This window comes from Mustelus asterias, chromosome 19 (assembly GCF_964213995.1).
Source record: "Mustelus asterias chromosome 19, sMusAst1.hap1.1, whole genome shotgun sequence".
NCBI classification, from domain to species: domain Eukaryota; kingdom Metazoa; phylum Chordata; class Chondrichthyes; order Carcharhiniformes; family Triakidae; genus Mustelus; species Mustelus asterias.
Window position 1 is genome coordinate 28,019,133 of NC_135819.1, and position 14,944 is coordinate 28,034,076.

Sequence of the window (14,944 nt, forward strand, 5' to 3'; positions counted from 1 at the left end):
CAAGGAACAGGGCAACCATAGGTGACTCTCCTTCATTTAATTGTATTGTGGAAGTTGGACAATTGATGATTTGTAGATCCCACTCGTCTTTTGTGGTTGAATTATTCATAAATGTGACCGTGGTAGATCAGCTTCTCAGAAAATTGGACATTTAAACTTTTTATCAACATTTTACATTCTTTCTTTGAGAAAGTAGATTTTTCTGAGATCAAGGTTTTTTTTCTGAGGCAAACTCTCAATTTGCAGTGAACAAAACATAACAGTTTTCTGGAAGTAAAACTTGACAACACCTCAAATAAAATGATTTGTATTCCAAAATTCTAAGAATTGTATTCAGTGCTTAGTGTCGATTGGCTTCCGTTTCCTCTCCCGCTGTTGCCTAAAAGCAGGTCTATGTACCCTGTCAATGTTATGTCTTCAATTTCTGTAGGGAATGGCCCCTCTGCCCATTCTAGAATTTGTGCTGATTTCTAATTGCCCTGAAGTATCTTTATCTGAACTAAAGCTATAATACAAAATGCAGATATTTGTACTATACATTTTACCAGTGCATTATTTGCAGCTGTGTCTGAGCATAATGATTGGAAAGTAAAATTTGTAAATTTTGAGATGGTGGAAATGTATTTTGGATCTAGTTTGAACAGAAAGACTAATGTGACAAGTATTGGGGAAACTACTTCTGTTGTGAGGGATGTCATGACTTACCTCCAAGTGCAATAAATTTAGTACTGCATGGTGGGTTTCTGAGGATGCGGGAAACCTAGCACCTAATAGGTGGTGGTTACCATAGCGCTAAGTCGTGCAGCATATTGTTTATGGGGCAGTAAGAGCAGACTTTCTTGGATCCCGAAGTAAATTTTAGACTGTGCGTCCGATCCTTTTCTCCAAACCCATAATCCCGAGCATTCTGTCCTGTGATTTCTCTCTGCTGGTTTTGTTATCTCTCCCTGATTTGGTCCTGGTTACCGGGAATGTGTCCTGGTCTGGCCAGCTGGAAAACTGCACTGGTACTCCCGCATTTTCATTGAAGTGGTGAAAAATTAAAAACAAGGGAACAGCTCGGACTTGAGAGATGCACTGAGGCATTGCTGCGGTTGAATTTCTTCAGCTGGGGCTCCGAATCTGCCCCACGGCCGCAGCACAACTCATCAGGGTTTCATGCAAGTACATCAGGCACGTGGAAACATCTGAAGTTCCTGTCCCAAGTCTCTCTCACTATCCTGTCTTGGAAATATTGCAATTTTTTTTGTCATTGCTCAACCAACATCCTGGAATTTCTGACCTATCTTAAATTTGTCAAGCCTGTCAACATCAAGGATCAGCATTTGGATGAGGAAGAGAAGATGGTTGTACATTGATCCTTTGATGCTACAGGAATGGGTAAAAGGAGAAATAATTGCTACGGTATGATAGGATTGAGCGAAATCAAACCAGGAAGCAAGAGTCCTGTGGCGCTGGACATTGGATGACTTGATGGAATTTTAGTCTAATGCTTTGCTTATCCTATTTTCAGGATGTCAATAAACGGCTATCGCTCCCTGCAGACATTAGGTTACCTGATGGGTATTTGGAAAAACTGCAGATGAACAGTCCACCTTTTGATCAGCCTATGAGTAGAAGATCCCGCAGAGCTTCCCTAGTGAGTATTATTTTATAAACAGTAGCCATGAAATGTTTTAGCTTTTGATCACTGTTTCTTCTCTCCTGTAAATCCTAAATTCTATCTCTCTTCCAGCAATTCAAAATTGCCCATTCTTTTTAGTTTGATTCCTCTATGTCACTGTTTACTTTTTGTAATAATCACACATCCCTTGATGATCCCCAATAAAATCTGTGGAACAAAAGCCTGGCCAAGCTTCTGACCTCCAACTTTTCATATGATGCTAGTCGCACCTAATTTATTGAAGGAATAGACATACGAGAAAACAAACACACCAACGGTTTGATTGCTCCCTTCTATGTAGGAGTAACCATTCTTGGGCATAGTGGTAGTCAGTGATCTAGATTTACCCCCTGCTGCATGTAATAATGCAGAGAAAATCAGCCAAATTCTCTACTGTAGATTGTTGTCAGGTGACTCACTGCATTAATGTCAATGACCCAGGTATAGAAACAGGATTATGCATAACACCTTGACAAACAACCAAAATGGTTTGATCAGCCAAAATAGAGCGGATTTTCGTCTCCTTTTGTGGACAAGAAAAAGTGTCAAAAATCGATAATGTTGGGTATTTCTTGCACTTGACCAAGTATGCAAGTGCATGAAGCTCTCCTGAGCAAAGGGAGGATTTAATTGAATTGACAAAAGTGATGTCATTACATATTCTGCATCATTTTCCTGCTCCTTCAAGTAGTGAATGTGGCAGTTAAACAATGCCCATAGAAACTTGAGTTAGAAGTTGCTGGATTGTGCTTCGAGATGAATGGATCTTTAAAGAGGCAGCTAGAAATGTTGGTTTGGGAGCATTGCTAAGACTGGTGTTATTAATCTTTTAGAGTCGCACGGCTGCAGTGTCATTGGCTACAGTTTTATTCCTTGCAGAAGTAGCAGTTGCCAGAGCAAAATTCTATTGCATAAAGCTTCCCACCTATTTTGAATGAGCATTGAATCCAAGGCATTTACCCTGTCTAATGCTCACTGAAAGCATTTAAATGATCTGAAATCCGAAATGCTGCTGGGCTCAGTGTTGTACGCAAAATGTGTATCTCAGTACTGATGCTGCAGTGAATGGGCTAGGAGGAGGAAGATTAATTCCACTTCTCCCTGAATTAATTTTCTGGATAAGGTATCAAACAATATTATGACAGCATTCTTGAAGGGACAGGTATGTTCTACACTAATGGTAGCATGCTGTTCCCGTTAACATTGTTTCTGTATTTAAGAAGGAAATAGATTTCTAGACTCTAAAGGTGTCAAGAAGTACAGGGAGAGTGCTGGAGTATGGCATTGAGATAGAGGATCAGCCATGATCATGTTGAATGGTGGAGCAGGCTCATAGGGCCCAAATGGCTTACTCCTGTGTCTCCTATATAAAAGGGACCAAGTAATTTATAGATTATGCCTGAATCTAGGCTGATTGCCGCTGGTACAATGCTTTTTTCAGCCATATCTTTCTTTTTCTGAATTAAGTATTTATGGCAAGAAGCTAGCGGCGACCAATTATCCAAGGCGCAAAACAGGCATTACATTTCTTGAATATGCGAACCAGAGACCTATTTCCTATTTTGGGATCCTAATTCCTAGTTTGGAATTAACTGGATCTGCAGGAAGCCGTTGAAAGGATGGAGTGGAGTCCACATCTAACCAGTTTAATACAAATCATAGAATCCCTACAGTGCAGAAGGAGGCCAATCAGCCCATCGAGTCTGCATCGACCACGATCCCACCCTATTCCCATAACCCCACATATTTACCCTACTAATCCCCCTGACACTAGGGCAATTTATCATGGCCAATCAACCTAGCCCGCAAACCTTTGGATCTATTTTCCTCAGTCAATAATGTATTCGCCTGTTGAAATTCCCTCGGAGTCGAGAATTCTAATGACTCACCTGTTAAGTGATAAAATCTCTCCTCGCCTCAATCTTAAATGATCGACATCTTGGCATGAGACTGTATTCTGTGTTCCAGATTCCCAGCTAGGGTAAAACAATCTCCGTGCCTACCTTGTTGAGCCCTTTCTGAATTCTGTTTGTTTCAATTAGGTCACTTCTCATTCTTCTGGACTACGGAGAGGATAGGCCCAATTTACTCAGCCTCTCACCGTCGGGTCACCTTCTCAGCCCAGTAACCTATCTCATGGACCTTCTCCAATGCTCGATCCTTCCTTAGATATGGAGACCAGATGTGGTTGTGCCAAATCCCATACAATTGGAGCAAGAATTCTTTATTCTTGTACTCCAATAATTTTGCAATAAGAGCAACACACCATTTACCTTCCTAGTTGCTTTTCTAACTTGTGTTCCTCGTACAAGTCCACCCAAATTCCACTGAACATCAGTGTCTACGCATGTCTCTCCTTTTTAAAAAAATTCTGCTGTTTATTCTTACTACTAAAGTGAATACCTTCATGCTTGCCTGCATTATTCTGCACCTGCCACCTTGTTGCCCAAAATCTTGGGGCAATTGTACTGATATACTAATGGGCAGATTATAGACTTGGTGAATATTGCAGTAACCTTGGTTCATCGAATAGCTCAGTGTGTCAACTTGGACTTTCCCAACATAAAATTCCAAACCACTCCATAGTTTGACGAGCAGTTGCACAGCCAGTAGCAATGCTTTGGAAAATTCTTTGCAGGTGTCCTTTACTGACTTTTTGGTTTGGTTTCTGACCAACTTGTTGCCACATCTTCTCTATACACTGACGTAATTTTGCTTTTTTTTTGCACCACATCTTAAATTAATACAGAGTGTGAGCCAAAACAAATAATTCTTTGAATAAGATATTGTTTTGTGCAGCACCAAATATAACCTGTTTACTCAGAGGCCAACTCAAATTTGGACTTTTTGATTAGTATTTGGATGTCAATTTAAGATAGCAACTCCTGCTTCAGATTGTTCCTTTTTACTAAGTACCAGTGTTTTGTTACCTCCAATTGAAAAACAACCTTCTGGGTGATGTCACAATAATTTTGTTTGTCTCCTGGCTGTTATTGGTAACAATTAAATTATTAATTGGGAAAGCTGTGTAGTAATGATTGGAAAATCAAATCCTTTTTAAAGTATTACAAGGTGGACAAAAATTGAAAGGTTAAATTTGGCACTTATTGGGCACTTCCATATTAATGTACTGATTCTATTTGAAGAGAGAAACCCTTTTTGTCCCCCTTTGCTTCATGCATTTGGTCCTGTTGTGTAAGACGAAACCCAGAATGCAAATGTACAGGAACAACTCCTAAGGGAGAAAAGGCAGTTTTGGGGGAAAGCTGTAAGAGCCCTAATATAATAGTGCTTTAGCTGTGCCTGCCAAAGCCATAAACTTCAGAGAATGGAGTGAGAGCAGTTCAGAACGGTCCTGCAAATGTTATTTTTGGTAGTGTTATCGATTCAAATGATTGCTACTGATTATGGTATTTAGTTAAGAAACCAAATAGGTTTAATGCAATCAGTAATCGAGTACTGCTGTGTGATACAAGTTTTAACTTTCTTTTAGTCTGAGATTGGATTTGGGAAGCTAGAAACTTACGTTAAATTGGACAAACTTGGAGAGGTAAGTAACTCTACTGTCTTTCAGTACTTTTCAACTTGAGATATTGAACAAAGGTAATTCAACTAAAATGTTAAATTCTAGTAATGAATGGGATCATCTGCGCAGTTACCTTCGGAAGTACGGCACTGCATATTTTTGTTTTACTACGATGCATTTCACCATGTTGCTAACTGATTGCAATGTAGATCAAATGTAAAAACGATCATTGGTAGGATGCGCTACGTGATTCCAACAATATTTAACTTCAGTACTCCTTTCAACTGGGATACCATAGCTATTTTTGCTGGGTTGTCTGCACATAAATAGTCGTTTCATGTGCCTTGTTTTCTCCCCACATCTGTATTACCTCACACTTCTCCAAATTGAATTCCATTCGCAACTTTTCTGCTCATCTGGCCAATTCATCAATATCTTCCTCACTATCAATCACATGGTCATTTTTCATATCACCTGCAAACTTCTTAACTGTACCCCTGAAATTTGAGTCTAAATCTTTGATAAGTATCACAGAAAACCAGAGACCTTGTACTGAACCTTGCACGACCCCATTGGAAACCGCTCTCTGGTCACAAGAACACTTGTTGATCATTTTCCTTTGTCTGCTAGCACTGAGCCAATTTTTAGATTAAAGTTATCACTTTCCCCAGAATCTGACTTTTACTGTTCTGGACTGTCTACCCAGTGAAGCATTTCCAAAAGCCTTGCTAAGTCCATGTAGACTACCTTGAACATGGTACCCTCATCAACTACTTGTTACAAGGTAATCAGACACAAACTTCTCTTAACTAATCCATGCTGACTGTCCTTCATTTATCAGGCTACTTCAGCATAAAACAGTGGGGATCCATGTTAAACTTGAAAATTAGTGAGAAAAGGTGAATACAATTCAAAAATAAACTAGCAGGGATTAGATCCAATAAGGCAGCCAGGTAACTGCTGACAAGTTTAAAAAGAAAATTAAGTTTTCAGGCAATTTAGGTGAAATTTGGTAAGAATGTAAGTGCAGTGAACTGTAATACAAATTTTGAAAATGGGTGATTATGCATTCCATAAATGGCGTTGAAATAACGAAGGATGCTGTTGAATTGGTTTTTTGTAGATTCTGTCCAATGTTTAAAGTTTGTTTATTAAAGTCACAAGTAGGCATACATTAACATTGCAATGAAGTTACTGTGAAAATCCCTGAGTCGCCACACTCTGGCGCCTGTTCGGGTACACTGAGGCAGATAATAGCATGGCCAATGCACCTGACCAGCACATCTTTGGACTGTGGGAGGAAACCGGAGCACTGGGAGGAAACCCACGCAGACAGAGGGAGAACCTGCAGACGCTGCACCAACAGTGACCTAAGCGGGAGTTGAACCTGGCTCCCTGGTGCTGAGAGGCAACAGTGCTAACCACTGTGCCACGGTGTACCTAATCATTGCAGAGCAAAAGTAAACCAGAACCAATTGAAATAGTGAACGATAACTCTGAGGAAGTTCCAATCAAATAGTATGGTGTTATGCTGCAGGCAATTGAGACTCTCCTGGCAGAAAGTCACAGAAATCTTTGACCTCTTCACTGAAGACCTCACAGTACTCTGCTCACCATGTCCTACTGCAAGCACTCAAATTTACGCTAGCCTTGAACAACTTTATTCCTGATTGCTTCCAAGGATCAGTTGCAAACCTCGATGGCATCTTGTAAATAACTGCATATCACTCCATTACGGCAGGTCACTAATGCTCTCTTTGAGAGTTTGACATTCAATTTCAGACAGACAGTGCCTCACGGGGACAGTAGCCATTCCTGCAATCCTGGAGACATAGGACATCATTGATAGGTTACACCCATGTGGCCATCAAGGCATGAAATAACCAACCAGTGAGATTTATCAGTAGGCTTCAACTCTCTCATGTTCAGTTGGTCTGTGACAATAACAAGAGCTTCCACCATGTGTCCATTTGCTTTCCTGGCAGTTGCCATAACTCGCTCATCCTCTGCGGGTCCAGGCTATTGCAGCTCTTGACTCAGAGGAACATAGGAATTAGGAGCAGAAGTAGGCAAATTCAGCCCTTCGAGCCTGCTCCACCATTCAATCAGATCATGGCTGATCTCTCTCTGGTCACAAATCCACCTCCCACCTTTTCCTCATTTCCCTCTTTCCTTTTTTGTTAGAAATATGTCTATCTCCCTCTTGAAACCATTCAATGGTTCAGACTCTACCATGCTGTGGGGCAGCGAGTTCCACAGATTCACCACCCCCTGCGCGAAGTAGTTCCTCCTCATCTCAGTTTTAAATCTACCGCCTCTCAACCTGTGACCTCTTGATCTAGATTGCCTCATAAGAGGAAACATTTGGTCTACATTTACTTTATCAATCCCCTTTAACATTTTATATACCTCGATCAGATCCCTTCTCATCCATCTAATCTCTAGCGAGTACAAGCCCTCATACATCAAACCCTTCATCCCCAGAATCAATCTGGTGAACCACCTCTGAACTGCCTCCAATGTCACCACATCCTTCCTCAAATAAGGGAACCAAAACTGGACACACTACTCCAGATTTGGTCTCACCAACACTCTGTACAATTGCAACAACATTTCTCTACTTTTATACTCCAGTCCTTTTGCGTTTCTTATTATGTGCTGCACCTGTATACCAAATTTCTGCGATTCATCAACATAGACCCCAGATCCCTCTGCCGGATGCATTTTGAATCTGCTTTCCATTTAGGTATTTTGCCTGCCTTTCTTTGGCCAAAATGGATAACCTCACACTTCTCCACGTTAAACTCCAGTTGCCAAATTTTGGCCCATTCTCTTAGCCTATCTATATCCATCTGTAAAATCTTAATATCCTCTTCGCTGCCTGCTTTCCCACCTATTTTAGTATCATTCGCAAATTTTGCGATGTGACACTCTGTCCCTGCTTGCAGATCATTTATATAGATTGTAACAGTTGAGGTCCGTGGACTGACCCCTGCGACACCCTGCTAGTTACATTTCGCCAGCCAGAGAAGGACCCATTTATGCGGACCCTCTGTTTTCTGTCAGTCAGCCAATTGTCAATCCAATCTAGTACACTATCCCCAATCCCCTGCAATCTCATCTTCTGTATCAGTCTTTTATGCGGCACCAAATTCCTTGTGGAAGTCTAGATATGCCACATCCCACTATCCACCTTGCTGGTTACATCCTCAAAGAAGTCAAGCCCATGACTTTCCCTTCATAAAACCATGCTAACAGTGGTGGATTGAGCTTTGTCTTTCCAAATGTTCATTCATCTCCTTAATGATGGATTCCAGCAACTTTGCTACCATAGAGGTCAAGCTAACCAGCCGATAGTTTCCTACCTCATTTCCTCCGGATGCCTTCTCCCCCACAGCTTCCAATCTCATAGTCTCCTAACCCGGACAGTCCACTTCTACCTACTGCCCAAAATCCACAAAAAGGACTGTCCTGGTAGGCCCATTGTGTCAGCTCCTGCCCCACTGAACTTATTTCCTCTTATCTTGACTCCATCCTCACTCCTCTGGTCCATTCCCTCCCCACCTACATCAGGGATTTCTCTGATGCCCTGCGTCATATTGACAGCTCCAGATCGCAGGCCCTAACCGCCTCCTATTCACCATGGATGTGCAATCTCTCCACACCTCCATCCCCTGAGAGCTCTTTGCTTCTTTCTTGAAAAGAGGCCTGAACAATTCCCATCCATCACCACTCTCCTCCACCTGGCTGAACTCGTTCTATCTCTCAGTTTCTCCTTTAACTCATCCCACTTTTTCCAAATCAAAGGAGTAGCAATGGGTATCCACATGGGTCCTGGCTACGCTTGTCTTTTTGTGCGGTATGTGGAACATTCCTTGTTCCAGGCCTGTCCGGGCCCCCTCCTACAACTCCTTTGCTAGGACATCGATGACTATTTTGGTGCTGCTTCATGCTCTCGTCCAGACCTCTCAAAATTCATGAACTTCGCTTCCAGTTTGCACCCCTCCATCGCCTTCACCTGGTTCATCTCAGACACTTCCCTCCCTTCCATGACCTTTCTGGCAATAGACTATCTACTAATATCCATTACAAGCCCACTGACTCCCACAACTATCTGGACTACAGTTCTTTGCACCCTAAATCCTGGAAGGACTCCATCCCTTTCTCTCCACTCCTTCGCCTCTGTCGCATTTGTTCCGATGGTGCCACTTTCCAAAGTGGTGCTTCTAATATGTGCTCCTTTTTCCTCAGCCTTGGATTCCCACCTACCGTTGTCGACGGGGCCCTCAAAAGTGTGCAGTCCTTCTCCTGCACCATGACCCTGCTCCCCCCCCACCCCCACCCCACCCTCCCTCCCTCCCAGAACAAGGATAGAGTCCCCTTTGTTCTTACATTTCACCCAACCAGCCTCCGCATAATCCTCCGCCATTTTCACCAACTCCAGCATGATGCCACCACCAAACACATCTTCTCTTCACTCCCTCTGTCAGCATTCCGCAGAGACCGTTCCCTCTGGGATAACCTAGTCCACTGCTCCACTATACCCAACACCTCTCCCGTCACTCATGGCACCTTCCCATGCAATCGCAGAAGGTGTAACACCTGCCCCTTTACCTCTTCCATGTTCACCATCCAAGGTCCAAAACATTCATTCCAGGTTAAGCAGCGTTTCACTTGCCCCTCTTTCAATTTGGTCTATTGCATTCGCTGCTCCCAATGTGCTCGTCTCTATATCGGAGAGACCAAGCGTAGACTGGGTGATCGCTTTGCTGAGCACCTTCGGTCTGTGCGCAATCAGGACTCTGACCTTCCGGTTGCTTACCATTTTAACACATGCTACTTCTCCCATGCCCACATGTCTGGCCTGCTGCAATGTTCTAATGAAGCTGAAGCAAACTGGAGGAACAGCACCTCATCTTCCGGCTAGGCACTTTACAGCCTTCCGGTCTCAACATCGAATTCAATAACTTCAGATGATTAGCTCTACGCCACCTCGACCCCTTTGTTTTCATTCTATTTATTTTTTACTGTTCTCTACCTTTATTTCTTTATTGTCTTTCTTCATTTTTCTCTTCCCCCCCCCCCCCCCCCCCCAGTCTTTCGCCCTACTTTATCTCCCCTTTTCTCCCCTTTGCTTCCCCTTTCCCATTTTTTCTAAATTTTACCTCTCCCCCACCCATTCCTCCCCCTCCCCCCACATCTTCGTCTGTCACAGCTTACCCTCTGATTTTAGCTTCTCTGCCGTTTGGCCATTCACACCTTTTATTCTCTCTATGGACTGCCATTAACAGCCTTTCCCTTGGTTTCTGTGGCTATGACTCATCTTTCATTCCCTCACCCTGCAGTACCGTGGGTGGCACGGTAGCACAGTGGTTAGCACTGCTGCTTCACAGCTCCAGGGACCTGGGTTCGATTCCCGGCTTGGGTCACTGTCTGTGTGGAGTTTGCACATTCTGCGTGGGTTTCCTCCAGGTGCTCCAGTTTCCTCCCACAGTCCAAAGATTGATTGGCCACGCTAAAATTGCCCTTTAGTGTCCTGAGATGTGTAGGTTAGAGGGATTAGTGGGTAAATATGTAGGGATATGGGGGTAGGGCCTGGGTGGGATTGTGGTCGGTGCAGACTCGATGGGCCAAATGGCGCCTCTTTCTGCACTGTAGGGTATCTATGATCTATCCATAAATATCTCCCACTTTCAATGCCTTTCAGCTTTGACAAAGGGTCATCTGGACTCTAAAGATCACCTTTTTTTGTCCCGCTGCCAGACCTGCTGAGATTTTACAGCATTTTCTCATTTGGCTATAGTTCCCTACTTTTTGCTTCTCTCCCTTTTTTGAATAGAGGCTTCACATTAGCACGTTTCCAATCCACCGGGATCTTAGCAGAATCCAATCTCAAATTTAAAAAGCTCTCACCTTTGTGAGGCACCAAGATAAATGAGATACAACCAAAGCCATCTCACTTGGAAAACCATTGGACAGATACCCAGGCTTCTGGAGATGCAGTTCTGACACCAGCAGCTTAAGGTGAAAGCTGTTGTTGGATAAGACTCCTGTGTGAATAAACAGCAGCATATCGTGGAACTATGTAGCTACCTATTGTCACATTTATTTAGTGAGTGAAGGGGCTGCTTGTGGTGATGTGAGACTTATCTTTGTTGTGTCAGATATTTAAAGTGAGATTTACCCTTTTTATTTGAAGTATCATTAGTAAGTTATATGTTGAATATACATTGATTCTGATATATCTTAGAATCAGTACAGAAAGAGGCCATTCGGCCCATCGAGTCTGCACCGACCACAATCCCACCCAGGCCCTACCCCCATATACCTACATATTTACCCACTAATCCCTCTAACCTACGCATCCCAGGACCCTAAGGGGCAATTTTTAGCATGGCCAATCAACCTAACCCGCACATCTTTGGACTGTGGGAGGAAACCGGAGCACCCGGAGGAAACCCACGCAGACACGAGGAGAATGTGCAAACTCCACACAGACAGTGACCCAAGCCGGGAATCGAACCCAGGTCCCTGGAGCTGTGAAGCAGCAGTGCTAACCGCTGTGCTACCGTGCCGCCCAAACTCAACACAGACAGTGACTCAAGCTGGGAATCGAACCCGGGTCTCTGGCGCTGTGAGGCAGCAGTGCTAACCATATATGTTAAAGTAAAAGCTACAAAAAGTGCAATCTTGGAAATTTCTTCATTTGGGAGTCATTCAATAAATTTGGTTACACGGGAGCATGACAATGAATTATAGAATAGAATCATAGAATCCCTACAGTGCAGAAGGAGGCCATTCGGCCCATCGAGCCTGCACTGACAACAATCCCACCCAGGCCCTATCCCCATAACCCCACATGTTTACCCTGCTAATCCCCTGACACTAGGGTCAATTTAGCATGGCCAATCAACCTTCCTGCACATCTTTGGACTGTGGAAGGAAACAGGAGCCCCTGGAGGAAACTCACGCAGACACGGGGAGAACGTGCAAACTCAACACAGACAGTGACTCAAGCTGGGAATTGAACCCGGGTCTCTGGCGCTGTGAGGTAGCAGTGCTAACCACTGTGCCACCATGCCGCCCCGATGCTTAATCAGTACCCTTGGCTGAGAATTTTTGATGAGACTTGGCCCAAAAACGAGAGAATTGGTGAGTAAATGTTTGATGCTATTGATTACCATGGATGAACATGTTACTTATGCCTATTATTCCTTATTAAAGGGTACCTATGCAACGGTGTTTAAGGGAAGAAGTAAGCTGACTGATAACTTGGTAGCACTGAAAGAGATCAGGCTGGAGCATGAAGAAGGTGCACCTTGCACAGCAATCCGGGAAGGTAAGATACTCCCATTGTATTTTAATGCCTTTAATTACTTTTTAAAAATTTATTTACAGGATATGAAATTGCTGGCTCGGCCTACATTTATTGCCCATCCCTAATTGCCCTTGAGAAGGTGGTGGTGAGATGTCACCTTGAATCGCTGCAGTCCCTGAGGTGTAGGTACACCTACAGTGCAGTTAGGGATTTTGACCTTGCACAAGATCATTTTGCAATAAAGCCATTATAAATAAATGGTCGATTTCACAAGTTCTGTCAGTATATTATTTGGAAGTCCAATACCCATTTCAGATCAAATGTTTTGCTTTAAAGTGTGATTTATGTTTGTACTGAAAGGATATTTATTGCTGGTTTTCTTTGTCTCTAGTCTCGTTACTGAAGGACCTGAAGCATGCAAACATAGTCACTTTACATGATATTATTCACACAGAAAAGTCATTGACACTAGTATTCGAATACTTGGTAAGTTTTGTTCTTGTGCAAGTTGGGCTGCCCATTGCTCATGTGAAAAATTTACTGTGATGAAAAATGAAGGAATCTGATTTCACATTTTGAATTTTGGCATTTTTAGGACAAGGACCTGAAACAGTACATGGATGACTGTGGAAGCATAATGAGCATGCACAATGTGACGGTGAGGGCTAAAATGAACAAACAACTGCTTTGAGTCATTTGTTGCATGCAAGTCCTGTTTAAATTCATCTTGCTGCTTTGCTTTGCAGATATTTTTATTCCAGATTTTACGAGGCTTGGCCTACTGTCATAAGCGGAAAGTGTTGCACCGAGACCTGAAACCACAGAACCTGCTGATAAATGAAAAAGGGGAACTAAAGCTTGCTGACTTTGGTATGAAGCAATAATTAAGTATTACATTTTGGTGATAATTCATTCTGCAACATACCTATATTTTCAATTTCTCATTTATTTAACATTTACATGTAAACAGAGGTTACCATTGTACCTTGGGGAGGGGGCGGGGGGGTGAGGGGGGGCACTTCTGTACAATTCCGTGGAAGAAAATAATGCTTTTGGTATTCAGGTGAACTTATACCCAAAACTAATAAGCGAGCAAAGGTCATTATATCCCAAGACTTCATTTTTATGTTATTGACAGAGGGCCTGTTTTCCATATATAATTCTTACCAGTTTATACATTGGCAGAACAACCACTATTAGTTAAAGTTTGCCTATATTTTGTGTTTGATCTTTCAAGGCCAAATGATTCAAGTGTTCAGCTCTCTGAATAATACATTTACTCCATTGATATAGCCATCTGAACTGCCCAAAGCAAAGATCTCAAATTCTGAGCTGATACCAATTGGCGTTAGTTCCAATACCAAAGTACAGTTATGGTCTGCATTATAGTTGCAGTCAGTTGATGCTGGGTATTCCTCCAGAATGTTTCTAAAGCAATTTCCCTATAAGATTTGTTCTATCATATGAACAGCTTTATACAAAAGCTATTGCAATGATATTAATTAAAGATGGAGAGGGTAGCAGGCAACTACCTGTGGAGGAACATCAGCATGGTATTACTGTTATTCAACAATAGATGTAAGGGCCTCCTGAGTAGTAACTTCATGTGGTTAGCAACAAAACAATCATTGATTTTATTATTTTCACACCCTTATTCTCCAAAAAGGATGGGAAAATGAGGATAAACAGTCTTTTGTGTGTGTCGGCACATGTGGGTGTGTGCCGGCTAGCCTGAGTAATTACTGGCCAGTCAGCATTGGCTTGGTGGTGGGCAAGAATAAAATGATTGATAAACTACAGTCCAGTCAGTTTCACTTTGCTGATGAAAAAGCTTTTGGAGACTATAATCTGGGACAAAATTAAGTCACTTGGACAAGTTCAGATTGGGGAAAGCTGGCATTTGTTGAAGCCAAAATGTGTTTAACTAATTTGTTTCAGTTTTTTGATGTGGTTTATAAGGATAATGAGGTTGATGTGGTATGTATGGATTTTCAAAAGATTAAAGAAGTGCCACGTAATAGACTTGCCAGCAGAGTTGAAGTCCATGGAATAAATGGGAAAGTAGCAACGTAGATACAAAGTTGGCTGAGTGACAGGAAACAGAGAGTAGTGGTGAATTATTGTTTTGAGAATTGGACGAATATGTACATTGGAGTTCCTCAGGGGTGGCATTGGGACCACAGTTTTTCCTGATGACCTAGATTTGAATGTACAAGGCTCAATTTCAAAATTTGCAATTGACACAAAGCTTGGCAGTGTATGAGCAATGAGGAGCTCATAAAGTGATAAACTTTAAGAGCATGTAGGCTGGTGGAATGGATGGGATTAAGTGGAATGGACATGTCAAGTAAAATCTAATGAAGTGTGAAGTGGTATACTTTGGTAGAAACAAAGAGGAAAGGCAATATAAAACAAAATCCACAATTACAAAGTGGTG

General features: G+C 42.4%; 1 protein-coding gene across 2 annotated transcripts in view; it reads left to right on the forward strand.

Moving 5' to 3' along the window:
- Positions 1–14,944, forward strand: part of cdk17 (cyclin dependent kinase 17) — a 182,366-nt gene that overhangs the window by 116,993 nt on the left and 50,429 nt on the right. For both annotated transcript variants that reach the window (XM_078235163.1, XM_078235164.1), the window contains 6 exons: positions 1,514–1,639; positions 5,157–5,213; positions 12,414–12,528; positions 12,899–12,993; positions 13,103–13,165; positions 13,254–13,377. In XM_078235163.1, coding sequence (XP_078091289.1) covers positions 1,514–1,639; positions 5,157–5,213; positions 12,414–12,528; positions 12,899–12,993; positions 13,103–13,165; positions 13,254–13,377 — 580 coding nt within the window. The remainder of the gene's footprint in view (positions 1–1,513; positions 1,640–5,156; positions 5,214–12,413; positions 12,529–12,898; positions 12,994–13,102; positions 13,166–13,253; positions 13,378–14,944) is intronic.